Source organism: Liolophura sinensis, chromosome 10 (genome assembly GCF_032854445.1).
Source record: "Liolophura sinensis isolate JHLJ2023 chromosome 10, CUHK_Ljap_v2, whole genome shotgun sequence".
NCBI lineage: Eukaryota > Metazoa > Mollusca > Polyplacophora > Chitonida > Chitonidae > Liolophura > Liolophura sinensis.
This window is the reverse complement of record NC_088304.1, coordinates 30,938,953-30,964,624: the sequence shown is the minus strand read 5'-3', so window position 1 is coordinate 30,964,624 and position 25,672 is coordinate 30,938,953. Positions and strand designations below refer to the sequence as shown.

The 25,672-nt window shown below is 39.4% G+C and overlaps 1 protein-coding gene across 1 annotated transcript; it reads left to right on the top strand.

The window, feature by feature from the left end:
• The first annotated feature begins 417 nt into the window (after positions 1 to 417).
• On the top strand, positions 418 to 22,889 carry LOC135476641 (pescadillo homolog). The gene is made up of 17 exons (XM_064756734.1): positions 418 to 505; positions 4,666 to 4,745; positions 5,553 to 5,706; positions 6,079 to 6,188; positions 8,865 to 8,992; positions 9,637 to 9,680; positions 10,124 to 10,213; positions 11,051 to 11,167; positions 11,506 to 11,574; positions 11,818 to 11,907; positions 13,568 to 13,701; positions 14,261 to 14,386; positions 17,282 to 17,466; positions 19,446 to 19,580; positions 20,498 to 20,604; positions 21,506 to 21,682; positions 22,666 to 22,889. The coding sequence occupies exons 1-17, from the start codon at positions 485 to 487 to the stop codon at positions 22,747 to 22,749; spliced, it is 1,851 nt and encodes a 616-aa protein (XP_064612804.1). The 5' UTR covers positions 418 to 484; the 3' UTR covers positions 22,750 to 22,889.
• The last annotated feature ends 2,783 nt before the right edge of the window (positions 22,890 to 25,672 follow it).

The following is a 25,672-nucleotide window of genomic DNA, read 5'->3' as shown; positions in this document are numbered from 1 at the left end:
AATTAAATAAATATATTAGTCCCAGGTACTGTACAAAAATGTACTGGATTGATACATGACCTAAAGGCCTAGCTCACGGTGCACAAAGTTTCATTCAAGGTGACGTTCAGGCACATCTTTTTCCGTAAAGCTGCCATAAAAACATGTACATATAGCTTCCTTGGTGGAGGCACAAAACCAGACCTAGGCTATGAACAAGAACTTGTTCTCATGTTACTTGCAGCTTACGTCAGGCAGATAATAAAATCTGCTCCATGATAGTCATTCATGAAAACACTGACTGAGATTGAGGAATAGCAGTGTTTGCTTGCTAGAGAAAAGGGTCAGGTTGGCCAGGAAGGTTTGAAAAAACACTTCCAGTATTGGCAGGCCTGGCAGTGATTGCACGGCATTTAACCTTGACCTCTGACACACCGGAAGCAGCCACCTCGTGGTTGTGTTGATCGCTGGAGAAGACGTGCCTTCCCTTGTTTTTCAAGTCAAAATGGTGAAAGAGAAGAAAAAGGTATGGATTTTAAAGCACCATTTGAGGTTTTCCTATCCAAAATTCAGTAGTGTAGGAATGAATTACTCTTATTTTCATATCAGCTGTGATGTCACGGGTTGCTTGGTCACGAAAAATGGGGTCCGTATAAGCCTTCGTTGTACACGTCTCCTTACGTCTGAACATTATTTTGCACAACAGTGGATTTAGGCTTGTGTCATCATTTTTCAAAGATCATCATAACTCTGTTCTGTACAGTGTCAATATCCCGTTAACGCTGCTTGGACTTTTAGAGTGTAGAGTCATTAAACTTTCCGGTTTGCTGCTGATTGTAGTAGCTCACATCTCCCTTTACTAGCCAAGGTTCAAGGCGGCGATCTTTTAATATGGAGTTAGGCATAGATCACAGCCGAGGAGTCTTCCAGGTTAAAATATTGGGCTGTTGTAAAGACTAGGGTGCTGTCTATTGTTAGTTGGTGACCTCCTTTTCAGATATGTGCGTTGTGAAAAACAGGTTCTTCGATGAGCTGACGTCAGACAGCACCCCCAGCCTTACATATTATTCCCATGCATTAACCCAGGCAACACTCCAATAAATTATGTTCACCAAGACATTCTCTGTTCCTCTGCCAATTTTTTCCACTTTCTGTAACCTGCTTTTCACTACGCACATATCCGAAAAGGAGGTCACCAACTAACAATAGACAGCACCCTAGTCTTTACAGCAGCCAAATATTTTAACCTGGAAGACTCCTCCGCTGTGACCAGTAAATCCAAGATAATTCCCAGTTGTGACTTCACACACATGCCGTGAATCAGGTTGTTCCTCCCCGCTCATGTGTGGTTAACCTTCCAGGATATCACTAGGTTTTGATCACCTGGCCGTCAGTTTTGACAGACAGAAAACCACTTGACATGAATTTGCAATTGACTGAAGGCTGTTGATCAGAATGACAGACCACACAGTATGTGCAAACTGTCAAAATAAGTTTGCAGTGAAAATGGAGGGTTATCTTCGGTGTACATTCCATTCAATTTTACTGAAAGGTCAACCGATGCTACGCACGCATGCCATGCTGACACAGATTTTGAAAACATGGCAGCACTTGGCGACTTGCTAAATATGAGCCTATTTTCGACTTCAGCTAAGATTTACATCAGATGGTGTAAAGTGACGTAAAGGCAAATGTGCGTAAATATTTCAGCTTTCAGAATTGCTGTGCTCAGTGTGTACTTAGGACGAATCTAACGTGCATGCATGGGATTTGAACGAGAGGGTAGCTCTTTGTTATACCGGAATCATGTCCACATAGCTCTCAGGCCACCCTCAGACCGATATCTTGGGCTATTCCTTTATAGGCCATTCAAACAGTAATATATATATATATATATGTATATGTAGAATCAGGCATGATCAGATCGTTGGCAAAATCTTATTCACCAAGGATGGCTCCAAACTAACGCAAGAGTGCGCCCCATATGAAAACCTAATGCAGTTATCTGCCCTTGTGAAATATGTTGAGGCTGTCAGTATAGGCATTCACATAGAGCATCACCAAGGATTCTCGGCCCACGCAGCCTATGGAATAATAGATCGAGGTTATGCTTGTGATAAAACGATAGACAAAATGATAAAGAACATAAGTGTCTGCAGACATAAGCGGTGGTATGTTTCTGACACTGAATATCTGTTTCACGGAGATTCTGCATTGTAAATTGTGCCCCCATTCACGGTAACTGATAGCATAAACATTGGGGAGACTGAAAATGCCAAGTTGAAAGTGTTACTGTGAAATTTTGCTGTTTTATTGGCGGTGAAAAACAACTGCCACCACAAACTTAAAAGACTACTCTCCGTGACTGGGTGCTAATTTGACCACAGCTGCCCTGATGTGGTGAGTGCTGTGGTGCACATCCTGAAATGCGAATGTGGCTTATACACATACCCTTCCTAGCTTTGGATGACCTAATTCATCGAGTCAAATGATCCACTGCTGTTCATCAGCCATTGGGTGGCATTGTAATGTTCGACCACTTAACAGGGATGCAGGGCCGGCAAGGCCCCGGAAGCTCTGAAGGAGCTATATCGCCTTGGAGACGATTTGCCATATCTTAGATATGTCAATTGAGGCGTTATTGACTATTTCAGCCTGCCTGAAAACATTGAAATAGACGTTTAGCTCAATGGTTGACGCTTTTGCCTCGAGAACCAAGGGTCAACAAAGAACATTGTAACAATTTATCCAGAATTCAACATTAAATTTATGCTTGTCGGAGAAAGGTTGGTGTAGATTGACCTTGCAACCCGTCCTGTGTGAAATATTCTTGGAATGACGATAAACCATAGTGAAATAAATAACTCAACACTGATGAGTGCATATATTGCACAAATTTATTAATTATTCTGCTTTTTGGGCTGAATAGAACTGCAGCATGATCGCATAGAAACACAGTCACTAAATTAGAAAAAAAGATTGTGTTTGGAGACAAATGAGTGCACTTTTTTGTCAGATTACACTGTAGATGATTTGGCCTTCCATGGGAGAATTGTATATATTAATATATGCTATTTCTATATGTGTACTGAAACTTAAAACAAGCAAACCTACACAAACCTGTGTAATTTTGGCACGTGATCAGTTCATTGCCACTTGGTATTGGTACCTGACTTTGTTCGCTTGTGGAGGGGCTTGTATTGCTAGACAGTGAAGTTCAATTCGCAGATGTCGTAAAAAAGGAATCTATCGACCGTTGAACTCGACAGAGTTTGTCAGGTTGCTCCATTTCAATCGACTGAAGAGTCCCATCTAAGGGAGATAACTCATAAACATATATAAATATGTTTATATATGCCCAAGGACGGAAAAAACATGTAGGCCCTATATTAATGGTAATGTTAACTGGGAAAATTGCAGTGTACCATGTTTAGGTCACTGAGAAAATATATTTGCTATAGTGTGATGTTTTATTCGCTGAAGGGCCTGTTTGTGTTACAAGTGTATATAATTTCCAGAACCTGAAAAGTGGGGGGCGGGGGGCAAAAGATATGCTGGCCAAAGTGGGGGGGGGGGGGCATGGCCCCCTTGGACCCCGCTCCACCCCCACTCCACACCCCCACCCCCACCCCCTCCACTTCGCCCCTGCGTAAAGCCACGAACACTGTGACAATTTGAAAACAAAAAATACCTCTGTGGCTAAAAGAACATTGCCTGGCTTCATTTTCAAACATATTGTCCTCATTTACCTCATAAATCAAACTATTTTATCATCGACTGTTAAGACTGGAGTGTTCTGATCAGTTTAAAACTGAAAGCGTATAAAAACCATAACCCAAACTGGACAAACCAAATGCATAAAACAAAAATGGAGGGGACTTGACTCAGAGCTCTTACGTGTGTGGTTTGTGTAAACACTGTTGTTGAGTGACAAACTGTCACACAGGCAGGTATTATTACAGAATTTAGTATCACTCTTTTTTTTTTAATTATTTTGTTAATAACCTTTGTGTCAAGTCTGTAAATGTATCTATTTTGTGAATTTGTGCGGTTGTCGTGGATCATTTTTGGTTCAGCCATACTCAGATCAGGTTAGATGATTATGGGGACTGCTCGGTTGACATCGATTTACACTAAGGAAGACTTGATGCGCGTGTGAAGATGTGGTAAATGTGGCTTACTGTAGATCCCACGTATTAGCAGCAGTTATTCCGCATAACTCTGCCAACACTTCATGTTGATTGATTCAGAGTTACATTCCGCAACTACATTCACTTTGAATCATTTTCTGGAAAGGGGCAGTACTGATGATATTCATGTGACTGTTTAATTAGTCTTATCTTTCATAGAAGACTACTTGTCTTCCGCCCAATATGTGGTGCATATCTGTACGTCGCCTGTGGGAAAATTTGTCAGTAACTTCCCAATATGGTTGGTTAAACCCATACCAAAGTACCACGTAGACCCTAAGCGTACATACAAACATTTGTAGCTGTTTATAATAGCGTGAGAAAATCTGATAGGCAGCAAATAAATGTGAGTTAACAGTTGGTTGATATAAAGTTGGCTCTTAGGCCCAAAAATACATGTATCTTTCACCATGGCTCTAATTAAGTGACATTTTTTTTTTAACACAGACATGTTTCTGTCAAAGCCATTTTAACAGTGCTGAATTTTGCCTTTCAGTATGAGAGTGGAGCAGCCACAGCATACATCTCCAGGAATAAAGCTTTGAAAAAACTCCAGGTGTCTCTCCCAGACTTCAGGTATGGCCATGTGTGACAGGTAGAGCTATGTCCTTCGTACTACTGAAATGTGACAACATCCCATTATAAAATTAAATTCAGGAGATAAGTTTTCTCTTGTAAGCAACTTACTGTTGCTCGTTGGTTTCACCCAAGCTTGTGACTGGAGTTAATATACATGACGAATGTAGTTAAATTCTTCGTGGATTGTTCTGGGCTTTTGCCTTGTTTGCTGACCAGTGTAACTCTTCATATAAAAAAAAAATAACCCAAAATTTTACAAAAAATTTTAAATGTCATAAAATAAAACTGCTTTTGGTGTTGAGACTTACTTATTCCAGTCTGACACCATTCTACCTGCCAAGTATAAAGGGGAGTCTCCATGGACGAGGGTGTTAGCACACCAGCACGGGGCAATGATCCAGGAGCCCCACATCAATGCTGTCACTCTGAGTTCAATTCCAGCTCATGCTGGCTTCCTCTCCGTCTGTACATGGGAAGGTTTGCAGCAGCCTGCAGATGGTTGTGGGTTTCCTCCGGGGCTCTGCTGTTGTATATGTGAAATATTGTTGAGTACGGCTTAAAACACCAGTCAAATAAATCCATATTCCAAATATAAAACCTCAAAACACGTTTCTAGGATCACTAGAACTTTAAGAACCAGGCAAAACGAGGAATGTAGCCCTGGATGACATATTAGGTAATTTTCAGAGGTTTGTGTTGCCATGTACATCTGTCAGTGCTGTACCAATAGAGATTATTATGAAACAGATATTTGGGTGTAGCAAGAACTTGCATTGATGATATTTATGTTCCTTCATCTTGTAGGCGCTTATGTATTCTGAAAGGAATCTACCCACATGAACCAAAACACAAGAAGAAGGTTGGTAAGGGAAGTACAGCCCCAAAGACCTACTACTATCTCAAAGACATCCAATTTCTGGGACATGAACCTGTTCTTCGTAAATTCAGAGAATTTAAGGTAATATCCAGTGTTTAGTGATTTTATGATACGTCCCATCTGGGATGTAGTTTAAACATTTTATGTTTTTGTATTATAATGGGTATTTGTATTTTTATGTAGGACTGGCCTTGGAAAATGACCCTCTCATTTTATTTACTTTAGAATGTTGTCATTTTCATATTGAACACCATACTGTTTCCCAGGTCAAACATTTTCTCACTGCATGAGGACTGAAATATTGCTGAAATGACTTTATAAATAGGAATAATCATTCATCCCTTTATCCATCTATCCATCAGTTTGTCCGTTTGTTTGTTGAGTTTAGTAATGACAGCTACTTCGATTGTTTAGTCCTTTAACATAACCATGACTGTCTTTGTCTTTTGGAAGGTCTTTTTGCGAAGGTTAAAAAAGGCGGTTTCAAAGAGGAACGCCGATGCTGAGGCCAGAATAAGGTCAAACAGACCCAACTACAAATTGGACCACATCGTCAAGGAACGGTGAGTTGTGGTTCAGATTTCCGAATAATTTGTTTAAGGGAATCATTGAGTACTGGTTGATGAAGGTTAGGGCATGCATTGGGTACTGGTTGATGAAGGTTAGGGCATGCATTGGGTACTGGTTGATGAAGGTTAGGGCGTGCATTGGGTACTGGTTGATGAAGGTTAGGGCATGCATTGAGTATTGGTTGATGAAGGTTAGTGCATGCATTGAGTATTGGTTGATGAAGGTTGGGACATGCATTGAGTATTGGTTGATGAAGGTTGGGACATGCATTGAGTATTGGTTGATGAAGGTTAGGGCATGCATTGAGTATTGGTTGATGAAGGTTATGGCATGCATTGGGTACTGGTTGATGAAGGTTAGGGCAAGCATTGAGTATTGGTTGATGAAGGTTGGGACATGCATTGAGTATTGGTTGATGAAGGTTGGGACATGCATTGAGTATTGGTTGATGAAGGTTAGGGCATGCATTGAGTATTGGTTGATGAAGGTTGGGGCATGCATTGAGTACTGGTTGATGAAGGTTAGGGCATGCATTGAGTACTGGTTGATGAAGGTTAGGGCAAGCATTGAGTATTGGTTGATGAAGGTTGGGACATGCATTGAGTATTGGTTGATGAAGGTTGGGACATGCAAGGAGCAGCTGCAATCCAGATATTGGGCAGGAACTATCTGTTTTCCCCGACCCTTTGTGTTTATGAGGCCCAGGTGACAATAAGCTGTCTACCACTCTTGCTTTGTAGTCATTTGATGAAGGCCACTTGTCTTCCACCTGCATACATGTAGTGCACATATACACATATCACAAGTTTTTTAGTAACTTGCTAATGGTCAGTTATTTAAAAAGATGTACAAAGACTTTCTTACACTATGCTATCTTCTGAGAAATGCAATAATGAATTAAAAACACCAGATTTACTGTCACAGCAGGTCTTGAGCCAGTTGCGCGGTGCCTCAGCGTTGACGTCACAGCTGACCCACCTACAAGGGTTCATTTGCCCTTTTTTAGCCAGGGAATTCATATCAAAATGATGTCAGTTTCAAGATGGACTTTAGCTCTACAAAAGACAATAAATAATAAAATAATAAAACTCTGCTTGTGTATTTACATCAGTGCCAATATATAAAGGCATGAGAACGTCAGTACCTGAAAGTAGATTGTGATTGTCATATAAAATGGTAATGTAGATTCTTCTTTGCGTTGTGACGGTTTACTGTGACTACCCTGATTCTTCTTCGCATTGTGACAGTTTACTGTGACTACCCTGATTCCTCTTCGCGTTGTGACGGTTTACTGTGACTACCCTGATTCCTCTTCGCGTTGTGACGGTTTACTGTGACTACCCTGATTCCTCTTCGCGTTGTGACGGTTTACTGTGACTGCCCTGAGTCTCACATGGTTAGGTTTACTGTGACTACCCAGATTCTTCTTCACATTGTGACGGTTTACTGTGACTACCCTGATTCTTCTTCGCGTTGTGACGGTTTACTGTGACTACCCTGATTCCTCTTTGCGTTGTGACGGTTTACTGTGACTACCCTGATTCCTCTTCGCGTTGTGACGGTTTACTGTGACTACCCTGATTCCTCTTCGCGTTGTGACGGTTTACTGTGACTGCCCTGAGTCTCACATGGTTAGGTTTACTGTGACTACCCTGATTCCTCTTCGCGTTGTGACGGTTTACTGTGACTGCCCTGAGTCTCACATGGTTAGGTTTACTGTGACTACCCTGATTCCTCTTCGCGTTGTGACGGTTTACTGTGACTACCCTGATTCCTCTTCGCGTTGTGACGGTTTACTGCGACTACCCTGATTCTTCTTCGCGTTGTGACGGTTTACTGTGACTACCCTGATTCCTCTTCACGTTGTGACGGTTTACTGTGACTACCCTGATTCCTCTTCGCGTTGTGACGGTTTACTGTGACTACCCTGATTCCTCTTCGCGTTGTGACGGTTTACTGTGATTACCCAGATTCCTCTTCGCGTTGTGACGGTTTACTGTGACTACCCTGATTCCTCTTCGCGTTGTGACGGTTTACTGTGACTGCCCTGAGTCTCACATGGTTAGGTTTACTGTGACTACCCAGATTCTTCTTCACATTGTGACGGTTTACTGTGACTACCCTGATTCTTCTTCGCGTTGTGACAGTTTACTGTGACTACCCTGATTCCTCTTCGCGTTGTGACAGTTTGCTCTGACTGCCCTGAGTCTCACTTGGTTAGGTTTACTGTGACTACCCAGATTCTTCTTCACATTGTGACGGTTTACTGTGACTACCCTGATTCTTCTGATTTTTACGACTTCGAGTCTGCTCTTTTTAACCAATGTAGACGTAATTGGAGCAGGAATATTTAGTTTCTTTTTTCTCACATGGTTAGTTCATCTAATGGACAACACATTTATAACTTGTAAAAATGTAATTCTTTGCTTTCAGCAGTGCTAATATTTGTCCGAAAAATTAGAAGAATTAGGGTAGGTCTTGTAGGTAAAGCCTCATGTCTGCTGACAGCATGGCATTCTAGTGATGCAGCTCTATAAACAAAGAGTGTCAACATTGGGTCAAAAATTGTGTCACAAACAACATTGTACTCCAAAATAAGTAAGTAAATAAAAGGAAAGTCACCAGATTACATGTATATTCATCTCTTCGTTTTTGTGGTATATGTTCAGGTACCCCAGTTTCATTGATGCTCTGAGAGACCTTGATGACTGTTTGTCCATGTGCTTTCTCTTCGCCACATTTCCCAAGACGAAAAGAACGTACATCAATCTGATCCACTTGTGTCGAAGGTTATCAGGTGAGCTTCAGGGAAATTTGATCTCAGTTTGGATCTGTAGTAGAGTGTAGAAGATTCATGCAAAAAGCAGTCTTTTTTACCCCTTGGTTTTTTTTTTAATGTCCTAAAGTTTGATTCGAGTTCTTGCTGCCTCAGATGGTTAAAGCTCCCTCTGACTGTTAGGCATTTGACCAATGAGATCGCGGGGTCAGATCCGGCTCTCGCTGCGTTGATTGCGGCTCTTAGTCAGACAGCTTGTCAGGTAAATGGCAAAGACCAGTGGCTCACTGCAAGCACTCTGGTTTTCTCCACCAATAAATCTGAACCCCCTCATGTAAGTGAAAAGCATTCTTCAGTGTGGCATCAACACCAAGCAGATAATAAATAAAGTTAAAATTTTCAAATGACTCAGATTTTAGTTAGCCATTTGTAATGAAATTAAATTTTTGATTGTTTTGTGCAGATTTCTGAGCTTATAATACATACACCTTGTAAAAATGTAGCAGGTTGTAACTGTCTCATGGATTTCTGAGGGAAAGGAAATATTAAAAATTGCAACAGTAAATAAAGCAGTTAATGTTTGTAACCATTTTCTTGGCTTGTTACAAGCTTAGTATTATAAGAATTATGAGTTATGATCATTTTTCTTGTCTTTTTTTTTTCAGTTGAATTCATGCATTATGTCATAGCTGCCAAAGCTCTTCGTAAGGTAAGAATAATCAATCAACGGTTTTCTTGATGGAAAGATTATTGGTTTACCCTGTGTGATTTACCAAATTTCCCTTTGCATCTGCTACCAATTATAGAGCTAACAGAAGCTATAAACTACACCAAACAAGTGCCATTTTGCATTGGCAGTTTTATTTAAGGGTATGTAAATCATGTTGAAATTATCAAGGATTGAAATTGGTGTGGAGACAGCCAAACTTCTGTTAAAATGATATGTGTTACTTTCCGGGAAGGTCCGACAGCAACCTGCAGGTGGTCTTGGGTTTCTCCCGATCTCTGCTTGGTTTCCTCCCACCATAATGCTGGCCCCTGTTGTATAAGTGAACTATTCTTGAGTATGGCATAAAACACCAATCAAAATGTATAAATCAATCAACTGTGAGTATTTATATCCTGTTTCTTACCTGATTTTTCTGTTTGCAGGTGTTTATATCAATCAAGGGCATCTACTATCAGGCTGAGATCATGGGACAAACTCTCACTTGGGTTGTTCCGCATAAGTTTGGGTTTGAGGTAAGATTAAATGGGACTTCAACACCCTTAAAGCCTTTTAACCTGCGGACGGTCATGGGTTTCCCCCGGGCTGTGCTGGGTTTCCTCTCATCATAATGCTGGCGGCTATCATATAAGTGAAATACTCTAAGTGAATATGGCCTAAAACACCATTCAAGTAAATAAATAAAATCCTTGACCACAGTAATTTCTTTAATTTTATGAAAGTAAATGTTTTATTAATTTATTTGAGTGGTGTTTTAAGCTGTACCCAAGAATATATCACTTTGAAGACAGTGGCCAGCATTATGATGGTAGAAAACTGGGCAGAGCCAAGACAAACCCACAACCATCCACAAGCAGATGCAAGACTTTCCTGTGTACATCACGTTTTAGAGTTAGCACTATATTTTTATGACCCAGGAGTCTCTCACCAATGCGGTCCCTGTAAATTCATGTCCAGCTCATGTTGGCTTCTTCTCCGGCCATGCGTGGGAAGGTCTGACAGCAACCTGCGGATGGTTCTGGGTTTCCCCCTGGCTCTGCCTGGCTTCCAGCCACCATAATGCTGGCTGTCGTATAAGTGAAATATTCTTGAGTACGGCGTAAATCACCAATCAAATAAATAAACAAATAAATATATTTTTATGACAAAGAGACAAGATCTACCGCTGAATTAGGGGATGAAAACATTATGACGAGTGCACACTGCCCGATAAGGTCTTGTGTTGAAGTGATTGCTTGTGTCAAGATGTGGCGGGTTTGGTTTACTCCACCAATAAACCGTTCAATGAGTAACAGAGGTAGCCATTTTCTTGCAATATTTTTGAGACATGATTCATTTTTGTCCTGTTTCAGCCGCCTTCAGAAGTAGATAACCGTATTATGCAGACATTTGTGGAATTCTACACGACAATGCTGGGCTTTGTCAACTTTAAACTCTACACCACACTCAACCTTCACTATCCACCAAAGGTGAGTAGAGCCCGTTTCTGTAACATATACGTCTTACCTGTACAGGTGTGGAGCTACATGTGTTTTTTTCAAGTCAGCCTATCTTTCAACGACCACATTTTGCACGATGGCATTAGCAGAGTAATGTTACATTATACATGTTACGTAATGTTGGTGTGAAACATGATTTCTCAAGCTTGGTCACACTTCGGCATCATGTGGAAATAAAACTCATCTACATCAGCTCTTATTCATGCAGTATATGTTAGATATATATGTGTGTCTAAGTGACAGTTTGTCTATGTAGATATATACCATGCACAACTAATCCCGGTGAATAATTTGTTGTGGTTTTTCAGCTGTCATTGGATAATGAAGATGAAGATGATACTGAGGGGAAATGTCTTGATTCTGAGAAAGTTGAAGAGGTAAGATTTCGTCTCTTACATACCTAAATAAATACCCAAAAGCAGGTCATAAGTAGTACTTTTGACCACTAGTTTACTGTACTTAATGGTTAATAAAGTAGGAATTTCTACTTTAAATAATAAACAGATTTCTTTGTGTAACACACTGTTCTTGCCACGATATGACTGAAAAATTGCTGATGTGGCGTTAAGCCATAATCAGTCATTCATTCATTCATTCATTCATTCTTGTAACTCTTACAGAGATTGAGTGCCCTGACACAAACCTTACAGTCTGTAAGTGCGAATGTACCTGAGGAGGAAGTGGAACTCGATCAGTTCCCAGCAGCAGAGGTAAGGAAAGACGTGTGAAATCAACATGCAATGCATATAGAACCTACAACCTTTGAACTGTACGTTGTAGCAAACTTGTAGTGTATTATATACAGGTCTATAGATGACATCTGTTCCAGGACTGCCCAGAGTATACCCAAAATACAAACTGCCTAAAGTAGCAGTCTGGGGCAATTTCTACTGCAGTTACCTTTAAAAAAAAAATTTGTTTAAGTACCCAAATCTAGCGAGTTAATGACAAGGTCATCTTAGATGATCTAGTTATTGACTTTTAAATGAGATAAAATGTTTGTAAATTTTAGTGGAGCCCCAATTATATATTTTATTTATTTTATTTATATATGGTGGGAGGAAGCCGGGCACAGCCCAGGGAGAAACCCACGACCATCTGCAGGTTGTACAGGATGTACCCAGTCTAACGTAGTCTAACCCTCTGATGTAACATCTGAATTTATTATCTTATGTTTTGTAACAGCCAGGGAAAAAATTTTGATATAGAATTAATAATGTCTATAAATATATATACATTATGTATTTACATGTCTTTTCATTGGACCAGAGCCTGGACAATATTCAGAATGTTGTCATTATTTTACTGAAATGTTTACTGCATGGACACTTCAGTTTACATAGATCATTAACTTTTAATGTTTTCATGGAAGCAGATTTTGTTTTGCACATACATGATGCTTCATGTTTGTCAAACTCTGTACAGAAATAGTGTGATAGGGAAATTCTGAATTTATTTCTACACATTTTGTCTGTAACTTTGTAGTTGATTCTGTGCCAGTCATGTTTACTCATGGTTGTCTTCCACACTTGCGAATTAAGCATTGTTATGAACTTCAATAATTATCCTGGTCTGAAGTACATGTAAGAATGTCAACTGATGTAATTCCATGAAAACTTTAATTTCTGGCGGAATGGCAACTTCTGTGTATTCCGGTGGAATGGCAACTTCTGTGTATTCCAGCAGATTGGCAACTTCTGTGTATTCCAGCGGAATGGCAACTTCTGTGTATTCCAGCGGAATGGCAACTTCTGTGTATTCCAGCAGAATGGCAACTTCTGTGTATTTCGGTTGAATGGCAACTTCTGTGTATTTCGGTGGAATGGCAACTTCTGTGTATTCCATCGGAATGGCAACTTCTTTGTATTTCGGTGGAATGGCAACTTCTGTGTATTCCAGCAGAATGGCAACTTCTGTGTATTTTGGTGGAATGGCAACTTCTGTGTATTCCGGATTTACCGTTGTTCTCTTGTAACCATTTTGCTCACAAATCATCATGCAAAGGTAGGAATGAACAATAGACTTCCCATTTAGGCCCATTTTACTTGAGGCAGGAAAGCTTCTCCATTTTGCGAGGCAGTGTACCAGTGTCACAGAGGCAGAGGTTTAGCTCTATGAACACACATTTGACAAATCATAGTCAGTTTTGTTGCAAGTAGGTCAAACGCATGTTCCACGCATAGATTACAGAGGTTCAGTCCTTCTGTGACGTCACAATGGCTTTCATCGGGAATGAAATGAAAAGTAACGTTGTCACGAGAAGAGGTGGTGGGACACTGGATGTGATGGACCCATCTATTTATTGGATGCCATAGTTTACAGTACACAGCAGGTATTAAATATCCTGTGTCTTTTTTTGTTGTTGTGCAGTCTGACAGTGCAGAAATGCTGGAGAAAGCCCAGTTGGAAGCTGCCAGTTTGAAAAAGCTTCAGAATCTGTTCAAAGGTTTCAAGTTTTATCTGAATCGAGAAGTTCCACGGGAGAGCTTGGTCTTCATTATAAGGTAAGAAAGTTAGCCTAGACTCCATGCAACCATGAAAAAATGAGCTAATTGGAATTGATCAATGTTTAGGAAGTTTTGGATTTGAAAACGTGGAGTTTGGTAATGAGAAACCCATTTTCACAAGAGAACAATGATATTTTAAATGTACATGTACCCTGATTCTTCAACCAACACTACAACCAACATTTTGGAACATTCTGAGAGAACTAAGAGGAGAAGAGAAATAATATGCATAGTTTTAGGAAGATTGCATCTGTAGTAAAGCAAAGAAATCATTTTTGGCATCATTTTCATTATAATTGTATGCTTAAATTCGACTGGGAAAAGTGCTTTAATTGAAGATTTTCAGTATGTAGAGAGTTGTACTAAGAATATAACTGTTTCTCACAGGCCTTCATTTACTTTTCTCTATGTATTTTTACTCACTCACTGTTGCACATGGAAATAAAGATTTGAATGCAAAAAAAAATTACCAGATTGATAAAAAGGAATTAGCGATAACTTTAACATGGGTTATCAGTAGCAGTTGTTTTAATAGGTCTATGTTGTTTTTTCTCAGGACCTTTGGAGGAGAGGTGTCATGGGACAAATCATTGGCTGTTGGCGCCACCTACAATGAAACTGATGAGACAATCACACATCATATCATTGATCGTCCCAAACTAATGACAACTTATATGTCCAGGTAACTAACAATATTTTGTACAATATCAGAGGTAGTTTCTAACTTGGTTCATGTGTTTGTTGAATGTGAACGTTAGTGTTCAAGAGATAAAAGTGTGTAGGTACAGATATTTTGAAGTGTTAAAATCATATAGTTCTGGCACGTTTTAAGGCAAAAGGGGCAAAAGAGTGAAGGTACAGGTAATTGGATTTATTGAAAGGTTATAACATCACTGTGGCACATTGTGATGTGTGACACCTGCGATGTGTGACACTTGTGATGTGTGACACTTGTGATGTGTGACACTTGTGATATGTGACACTTGTGATGTGTGGCACATTGTGATGTGTGACACTTGTGGTGTGTGACACTTGTGATGTGTGACACTTGTGATGTGTGGCACATTGTGATGTGTGACACTTGTGATGTGTGACACTTGTGATGCGTGACACTTGCGATGTGTGACACTTGCGATGTGTGACACTTGCAGACATGGGTGTTCATAACTCTAAGGTAGTAATGGGCTGGTACCAGCCCCGATGGCTCCTTTGGTAGATCGCCCGCTTTGAGATCATATATCCACGGTCAATCCTGGATCAGGTCACACCTAACGCCTTAAAAGAGGAAGTTGTAGCTTCATTGACTTGGCTTTCAACATTAAGGGAATCATACAATGACTGGTTGACCTGTATCCTTATAATGGCTTGAGTGGGGCGGCTTACTTGTCTTCGGTAAGTTGTCTCAGTGAAGCAGCACTAGATAAAAGAGCGGTAGAAAACCGTCCTGCGACAAGGAGGCACATTACATGCACTCTAGGGACTCCTTTGTCATCATATGACTGAAAAAAGTATGACATTATACCCTAAGAACTCACTGACTCACTTAAAGGGCTGGAACCAGTTGTTCAAAACTGGTTTAAGATTTTAATACTAGATTTAACTTTAAGTCAAGTTTTCAATTTTACACTTAGCCTTAAAAAAAAGTGTATTAAATGTGAACTAAAAAACAGGAAAACTGAGTTTGGCCAAAATTTTAAATATAAAATATGACTTAATACCAGTATTAGTTAATCCACTTTTAAAAAACTGGGCCGTGGTATGGATGGTTATATTTGGTTATCAGTTAATATAATGTTATAATAATAATGTGTATTGGTCTGTAGGGCTGGAGTAGGCTGGATTGCAGCACTTATACAGCAGTGGTTATGTTAGTGACCGGTGTTTAATCTTTCAGCGGGGCTTCTCACTGTTACAACACAAATGTAGACAGTCCTGTACTCATGAGATCAACATGGTGTTAATATTACAACCTGACAAGTTTCTGTAAAGTTTAATTTGACACAGAAAAACTCTTCACATCTTTCAAAGTTCACCCTACAAAGACCCTCTGTTATTATATAGGGTTGACAGATGTAGAATTTATCGTATGAAGCCACATAGATTTACAGTGGGAGTTCTCCAAAATTGGAGGAATGAAATGTATGATAGCAGACAAGATGGCAAGGGAAATGCTGAAGGTAGAAATGTTCGTCAAAATAGTGCATTAAAAGAGATTACAGAAGGAAATTTACGACTGCAGATAAGTAAATCCTATACTAGAGTTGTGCAGATAAGTAAAACCTGTACTAGAGTTGTGCAGATAAGTAAAACCTGTACTAGAGTTGTGCAGATAAGTAAAACATATACTAGAGTTGTGCGGATAAGTAAAACCTATACTAGAGTTGTGCAGATAAGTAAAACCTATACTAGAGTTGTGCAGATAAGTAAAACCTGTACTAGAGTTGTGCAGATAAGTAAAACATATACTACAGTTGTGCGGATAAGTAAAACCTATACTAGAGTTGTGCAGATAAGTAAAACCTATACTAGAGTAGTGCAGATAAGTAAAACCTGTACTAGAGTTGTGCAGGTAAGAAAAACCTGTACTAGAGTTGTGCGGGTAAGTAAAACCTATACTAGAGTTGTGCAGATAAGTAAAACCTATACTAGAGTTGTGCAGATAAGTAAAACCTATACTAGAGTTGTGCAGATAAGTAAAACATATACTAGAGTTGTGCAGATAAGTAAAACCTATACTAGAGTTGTGCGGATAAGTAAAACCTATACTAGAGTTGTGCAGATAAGTAAAACCTGTACTAGAGTTGTGCGGGTAAGTAAAACCTATACTAGAGTTGTGCAGATAAGTAAAACCTGTACTAGAGTTGTGCAGGTAAGTAAAAACTGTACTAGAGTTGTGCAGATAAGTAAAACCTATACTAGAGTTGTGCAGATAAGTAAAACCTATACTAGAGTTGTGCAGATAAGTAAAACCTATACTAGAGTTGTGCGGATAAGTAAAACCTGTGGAAAGTAAGTTATATTTCCTGACATTAACTAATTTCATGGTTTCGACTTCATAACTGGTGGTAAATGAAGTTCACTAAAAACATGGCAGATATCCATAAATAGGGATGTAGATATTCACCTTGAGAAATTTCTGTCTGCTAAACGACAGCAAATTACAATGTCATAATCGCTCTAGATATACTTAAATATATTTAGCAACAGTGCCTAAAAGCATTTTATATACAAGTAAGCAGTTTTGTAGAAACTTACTTCGAAGCTATGCAAAGGTTCACAGTGGAGAGAGTAAAGAGGCTCACAAGTGGTGGCTTTGTTGAAATGTGTATAACATTCAGCATGAGGCTCCATACGGTTACAGGTATGTATAATGAAAATACTAGCCAATCGCCTCCTGCCACAGTACTTTCAGTGAGGTAGCACTATAAATTAAACCAGGAGGAGACTGCTTTTTGATAGGACTGCTTTGTGATATGAATGCTTTGTACTGGCTTATCACAAACACACATTTACAGCATGTTGGCCTGTAGTAGACAATGATAACATAGTGTCACATGTACTTGTGGTACATTTGCAGGTATTACATTCAGCCACAGTGGGTGTTTGACTCCGTGAATGCAAGATCTCTGGCTCCGGTAGAGGAGTACTTCCCGGGGGTGGTACTGCCACCTCACCTGTCCCCCTTTGTGGAAGAAGAGGAGGGTGACTATATACCCCCAGAGAAACAGGCCTTGTTAAACAAACAGAGGGGCATAGATTCAGGTAATGCTTCTGTAAGGGTAGGGTGACAATGTACCCCCCAAAGAAACAGGCCTTGTTAAACAATCGTAGGGTCATAGTTTCAGGTAGAGCTTCTGTAAGGGTAGGGTGATAATGTACCCCCAAAGAAACAGGCCTTGTTAAACAAACAGAGGGTCATAGATTCAGGTAGAGCTTCTGTAAGGGTAGGGTGACAATGTACCCCCAAAGAAACAGGCCTTGTTAAACAAACAGAGGGGCACAAATTCAGGTAGAGCTTCTGTAAGGATAGGGTGACAATATACCCCCAAAGAAACAGGCCTTGTTAAACAAACAGAGGGGCATAAATTCAGGTAGAGCTTCTGTAAGGGTAGGGTGACAATGTACCCTCAAAGAAACAGGCCTTGTTAAACAAACAGAGGGTCATAGATTCAGGTAGAGCTTCTGTAAGGGTAGGGTGACAATGTACCCCCAAAGAAACTGGCCTTGTTAAACAAACAGAGGGGCATAGATTCAGGTAGAGCTTCTGTAAGGGTAGGGTGACAATGTACCCCAAAAGAAACAGGCCTTGTTAAACAAACAGAGGGGCATACATTCAGGTAGAGCTTCTGTAAGGGTAGGGTGACAATGTACCCCCAAAGAAACAGGCCTTGTTAAACAAACAGAGGGGCATAAATTCAGGTAGAGCTTCTGTGAGGGTAGGGTTACAATGTACCCCCAAAGAAACAGGCTAACAAACAGAGGGGCATAAATTCAGGTAGAGCTTCTGTAAGGTTAGGGTGACAATATACCCCCAAAGAAACAGGCCTTGTTAAACAAACAGAGGGGCATAAATTCAGGTAGAGCTTCTGTGAGGGTAGGGTTACAATGTACCCCCAAAGAAACAGGCTAACAAACAGAGGGGCATAGTTTCAGGTAGAGCTTCTGTAAGGGTAGGGTGACAATGTACCCCCAAAGAAACAGGCCTTGTTAAACAAACAGAGGGTCATAGATTCAGGTAGAGCTTCTGTAAGGGTAGGGTGACAATGTACCCCCAAAGAAACAGGCCTTGTTAAACAAACAGAGGGGCATAAATTCAGGTAGAGCTTCTGTAAGGGTAGGGTGACAATGTACCCCCAAAGAAACAGGCCTTGTTAAACAAACAGAGGGTCATACATTCAGGTAGAGCTTCTGTTAGGGAAGGTTGACAATGTACCCCCAAAGAAACAGGCCTTGTTAAACAAACAGAGGGGCATAAATTCAGGTAGAGCTTCTGTAACGGTAGGGTGACAATGTACCCCCAAAGAAACAGGCCTTGTTAAACAAACAGAGGGGCATAAATTCAGGTAGAGCTTCTGTAAGGGTAGGGTGACAATGTACCCCCAAAGAAACAGGCCTTGTTAAACAATTGTAGGGTCATAGTTTCAGGTAGAGCTTCTGTAAGGGTAGGGTGACAATGTACCCCTAAAGAAACAGGCCTTGTTAAACAAACAGAGGGGCATAAATTCAGGTAGAGCTTCTGTAAGGGTAGGGTGACAATGTACCCACAGAGAAACAGGCCTTGTTAAGCAATCAGAGAGGCACAGATTCAGGTAAGGCTTCTGTGAGGGTAGGGCGACTGTGCACCCAAAGAGAAACAGCCATTGTTAAGCGATCAGAGGGGCATAGATTCAGGTAAGACTCGTTCATAGGTTGGGGCAGAGAAGCCAGCGTTGTTTTGTTCATTTATTAATTTCATTGTTGTTTAATGCCATACTCAAGAATTCGTTATGAAGTGACGGTTTGGTGGATGAGTACTATGAAATATGGATATGAAACTCCGGAGTTCTGTATGGCTGCAATTGCAAAGGCTGCAAACACCCAACTCCTGAGCCATTGTTGTGCATTGTTTTTGCTGCAGCATAAGTTGTGTTGCTTTAGTTGAAAACCAAGCATACTATGGTAAACTGTAAGATGTATATTTTGTTATTAAATCTAGCTTTAATAGAAGTAATTGTTAAATCGAGGACAACACTGTTTGGCAGGTGTAGGAGAGGATGATTCTGAGAATGAGGCTCTGGAGGGTGAAGAGAGTGAAGATGAAGAGGGTGAAGATGAAGAGGGGGTCTCAAATGACGAAGACGAGGAAGAAGATGAAGACGATGGTGATAGTGGAAATGGTATGCCCAGATTTGATAACAATTTTAACTTCATTGTTCACGTGAACAATGTACGAGGTCTTTAGTCTTGAAGTGAAAGTTTAATCTTTAGGCTGAAGAAACATAATGTTCCAGAGTAACTCCACTGTAGTTGAGTGTAATCTGTAATAATGATAATGGTGTTATTAAAATCCACTTTTGAAATGACATTTACCAATCTGATGTACAGCTTAGGGAGTTGTGTTGCTTTGATCATCATAGGGATAAAGAAAACATGTTTGCCATAAAGTCTACCCATCAGCTGCCTCCTATTTTAATGGGAAGCCTGCTGGCCAAAAGGTTTAGAGGGTTGACATGTATTGTTATGGTGCCTGAGTCTGAGGTAGCTGGTTTGAAATCTGGACTACTAGAAACTGTGATATACCCAAAAGTGTAACCCCTAATGAAAATACTGTTATAATTTGCCCCTGCTTGAGTCTTGTGTTCTTGGCATTTGTAATCATGACCTTTGTATTCTTGGCTTTTGTAATCATGACCTTTGTATTCTTGGCTTTTTGTAATCATGACCTTTGTATTCTTGGCTTTTGTAATCATGACCTTTGTATTCTTGGCTTTTGTAATCATGACCTTTGTATTCTTGGCTTTTGTAGTCATGACTTCTGTATTCATGGCTTTTGTAATCATGGTCTTTGTGTTCTTGACTTTTTTACCATTGCCTTTGTATTCTGGGCTTTTGTAATCATGGCTTTTGTAATCATGACATTTGTTTTCTTGGTTTTTGTAGCTGTGGCCTTTGTATTCTTGGCCATTGCCACTTTGTACTGATCATCAGAATGAAGCTACTGCGCACCTGTAATTGGCCATTAAAACTTGAAAGATGACAACAAAGTGAAGGTGTAAAACAAAAACATAACAGGTTTTTTGGATGTCTGTTTCAGAACAATCCAATCGGAAAGAAAAATCCAGAAAAAGACAAAAGCCAACACAGCCTGAGGCTAACACTAAAACAAAAAAGAGGAAAAAATCAGACAATTCTGAATCAAAGGTAAATGCAATTAAATAAAATCTTCTACTATGTTTGACTTTAAGTTTGGTAAGTAAAGCCTTTAAGAAGCATATAAACTTGAAAAGGACTTAAAATGATACCATTCATTGAAAGACGTGTTTCTTCTTGAGTACGGCGTAAAACACCAATGAAATAAATAAATAAGAAATTAATCAAACTTCGCCAAAAAAGCCCCTAAGTGACTGTGTATGGTGGAGAAATCAGTCAGAATCTAGAAAACGAGGGCACTTGAAAAATGTCAGTCTTTAGGTGAAAAGGAGTATTCTTAATACCCGCCATTATGCCTGCAGCCATCGTACAATAAGTGAAATATTCCTGAGTATGTGGTAAAACTCATGATTTTTTAAAATGATTAAATTATGCTGTGCTGTAGCCTATGCCAGAGGCTTGGTCAAATGCCTGGCAAAATGCATTGACTGCTTTATAAACATGTGTTGAATTAAAAACTCATGTTTTCATGAAATACCAGTTAAATGTATTTATAAATAGATTGTAAATATTATGAATATTATATTCAAACAAATGAATGTGTTCTTTTAGAAGTTTACATGTATTTTTCACGTAAGATGTCACAGGTTCAACTTTATTTTCATTTGTTGACAGGTGTAAAATGTTAGCTTTGTATGCAGTTGTTGACACATGTAAAATGTTAGCTTTATATGCAGTTGTTGACACATGTAAAATGTTAGCTTTATATGCAGTTGTTGACACGTGTAAAATGTTAGCTTTATATGCATTGGTTGACAAATGTGTTGTGTCAAATGTTAGCTTAATGATCAAGTTACTTTCGTTTACGTGCTTTGAATACAGTAATTGACAATATGTTGTCAATGCCATATGCTGTTAATTAATCCTGAGATTCTCAAATTTTTTTTGACAGTCACAAAACACTAGTGTGATGTCAGTAGAGGAGGGGATGGTTGAAGAGTCAAATCCTTACGAAAAAATGACGCGTCAAGAGAGGGAGGAGAAGAGATTAGCAGAGATGATGATCCCGAAAAAGAAAAGAAGACTCTACCAGAAAATCATGTTCAAGAAAAAGAAGAAGACACAAGAGGTGAGATTACATGTTATCACTCAAGTGCTTTACATGATTGTCTCCCTCCACATACATGTAGGGGGCCCTCCAGCAAGGGGATGACTAAGTGTGGAGAAAAGAAGAAGAAAAAAAATGACAGTCCAGATGAAAGAGTGTGAAAAGTTAGTTGCAATTCAGGTCTGCAATATGTTTTTTTAGATTTATCTTTAGAGAGCAAGACACTTTAAAATGATTTTTGTACGTATGGTGGGTATTTGAGATCACCTTTTGGTATATATAGTCTCTTCATAATAATGTTATAAATGAGGATGTAACGCGTGTTTAATAAATATATTTTTATAAATGTTATGGTAATTCATATTAAATGCATGTGTTTACACGTTTACATTCAAATAGATTTATTAGACATGCATCACATTCTTACTTAGAACATTATTATGCAAAGACGATATATACCAATAAGTGGTCCCAAGTACCCACCATACAAAAATATTTTCAAATACCCTTTTCTCCTGAAATAGAAAAATATTAAAGATCATATTTGCAAATAAGTTTTTTCATCTGATATTAACATCACTTTTATGTTTTCTTCTCCATTCAAAGTTTTGCTAAAGCCCATTTCACGCCATAGAATTTGTCTTACTGACATGCAGAATTCAACAAAATTGAAATGATGTGAAACATCAATCGAATTTCGTTGAAAGGTACCAAGGTCAACTGGATGGATATTGTTATACCATCCTCAGCTTTCATTAGTTGATTTCGATTGTCTGAACTGTTGGGTGGTCAAGATATTGAAGTGTGGTAAAGTAATGCTAACCGAAGAGTTAACTAAGAATCAAGGATTACTTAAATTCGGCTAAGTTAATCTCTCTCAGCTCAATAGAGTTAACATCTTGATATCAAGTATTCAAGAATTGTAAGAATGTAGTCTACACATAGAAATTTGTCTGTGCGATTAAATCAGAAATATCCATGAGTATTTGTTATTTACACTACAGGCAAGGATTCTTCAAAAGAAAAGGGAAGACCATGATAAGAAGGTGAAAATGGAGAAAAAGCAACGGGGAAAGCAGGCCTCCTGATGTGTGATTGGGCCAGCTTAGACCGGCTAACGGAAGATATTGTGGTATACCTGACGGTGAAGAGACACTTGTTTTGGAATTTGTTGCCCAGACAGAAGTCCAGAACAACAATTATGGATAGCTGAAATAAAGAAATATACGTTTGTCGTGATTCAGTTTTGTTTTTCTTCAGTTCTGATCCTTTGCTGGCAGACCCAATCCCTGGCTGGCATCCTTTACTTATAAAATCGATTAAAAATTCTGCTTAGATCTGCCCGGTTTCTTTTTCTTATTGAATGGAGAAAAAGCAAAAGGCACACTTAAGCAGGCCTCTCACGGTGCTGCCTTCACCGTTTGTAACTGTTCCACGCGTTTTTACCCTCTACTGGAGGGAATTTCCCCTTGATGACGGAAGAAACCTTAATACATCGCATAGATCTCTTGTGTCCATGTCGACGTAAAACACCAATAAATAAATGAATTATGTGGAGCTGGGAAAGGATAGAAGAAGATTCAAACGCGCAACCTCTCGGACCAAGAGTGTGTTAGGAGACCATGGCCGAGTGATTTAGGTCCTTGCTTTTCAATCGCTAGGTCACACGAAACGTGCGCTCATTACCATGTTTAGGCAGGGAATTTTCCCAGCTCCCTACCTCCATTGTTCTGAGTGTCTTGTTGGCAAGAAGCAGTTGACGGTGCTCTCAATCCTGTCGTGTTACATGAAGTTCGGTAAAACTACTTACCTTTCTCCATTATTATCACCGTGGTTAAGTTCGCCATTATGTAGCTTGCTAAAGTCGATGACTTAATGTGAACCCCTAATCTGGATTAGACCTATAGCTTAATACACAAGTAAAAAATAGTAGTTATTAACTAAGGCAGTCTATACCGTTTAGCCAATGAGAGTTATATCTTCTGTCCCTTAGGTGAAATAATCTTGAATACGGCCTAAAACATAAATGGAATAAATAAAATACATGTACAGCTGATCAGCATCTTAAGCAGACACTTTGGAGTCCATTTTCAAAACAGCAATAGTTGCCTCCGTGACCAAAGTGGTTTGCATGCCAGCGCAGCGCAATCACCCAAGTGCAGGTCATGTTGGCTTCCTCTCCGGCCGTACGTGGGAAGGTTTTGGTCCAACTTGCAGATGGTCGTAGGGTTGGGCAGGGCTTTACCCGCTTTCCCCCCACCAAAATGCTAGGCACCGTCAAATAAGTAAAATATTCTTGAGTATGGCGTAAAACACCAATCAAATAAATAAATAAATACATGTTCTGCCGATTTGTATATGCTACAACAAAGCGTCTCCCTTGTACCTGGCGAGAAGCAGTGGATCCCCCTGAAGCTGTGCCTATTTCCCTCCAGTTAGAAATCAGATTGTCGTATATACTGTACATGAAATATTCTTGAGTACAGCGTCTAACGCGAGTCCACTAAATCAAATCAATAGCCACAAATGATGACAATTTTATAAAAGTCATTAAACAAAAGTAATCATCGTGAGAAAGAATTCCCTTTGCCAAATGTAAATTTTAATAGTAAAGTTTACAATCAATCAAATTTATGTTTGATGTTTTACAAAGATGAGATAATGAAAGTACTTAGGAGTTTTACTGACGTTCATGGTTCTCACGAAACAAAGGACAGCCTATGAAAATAGGCCTATCTTTATCCCGGAGGCTTTCTTATAATTACCCATAACGTTAATGATATATCCAAAAATAAACAAATATAAATAACTGGAATGTATTCTTGATATGTGTATTTAAGTTGTTTAAAAGACTGAAAAGTCACCAAGAAATATGTCTGATATACTTGTTAAAAGAAATGAGTGTGACAAACACACACACCATGGCATCGGGTTTTACAGTTTTTCAAAACTCAGTATCGGTAACCTTTAAGTTTCAAGTTAATACTTTCCCATTATCAGGTAAAATGGCAACTGCAAGTGGGTAGACTACAATCAAGGTGTACATACATACTGGGTGTGCACAGCTCATAAACTCAAGCTGAAGAAACAACACAAACAGGAGAGCCTGCCTGTACACAAACAGTAGTACACAGTATAACCCAAGGTGCATGAGTTAAGTGATCCAAGTAGCAGACGCATACAGTGTACTGGTACTATAAAGTACAAGCTAGTATTTACAGGCACGTTGGATTGTACCACTGTTTTGTAGGCCTAATCAGGTACTCCCCATACCTGCATTTATAAGTTTCACTTTGTTGCTTTAAGAACAAGAAATCTGATCGACTCAGCCTCAGTTTAAATTGGAAGAAGGCCTACTTCATTCCATATTCTCTAAGACGGGTCGAGTCTAACACAAAATGTCCGCCCAATGTTAAAGCATTGGAAAGAAAGTCACTTTTTGCCACTTCGCTAGCGACGAGTAAGTCTTAGTTGTATAAAATAACGCCCCGAAGGCTCAGCAGAAATACTCTGACTATCTGGAAAGCTGAAAATTATACTAATCCAACGAGTCCAAGATCGCTAACAGCGATTCAAAAATAGGCATTTTCCTATGCAATAACGTTGGGAGGACCGCTTTCTTACCCACGCCGCTTGTTACTAAGGAAATCACGTGGTCTCAAGCTCTCGATCCGTCTTACAGAATGATGTGTGTACTAAGTTTGGAATGTGTGAAGCCGTATAGCATCAGTTATACTTAAAAACTTACTATATTCAGTCGGATGATATGAAAACCAGAAATTTGTTCTTAACAGAGTTTAAATACGAACCTAATTCATGTGAATGTGAACATGCATACCAAACCATTATCTACTTTGACTATTACTTCATTCAGGTCGTTGGAATTTGATTCCATTGTCCAGACGGATGCCATAGAACCAGAAACCAGAAATCTGATCAAAAAATTAAACGGGAACGTAGTTCACGTCAACATGAACCTACATACAACACATGAAATCTTTACCTGTAGCG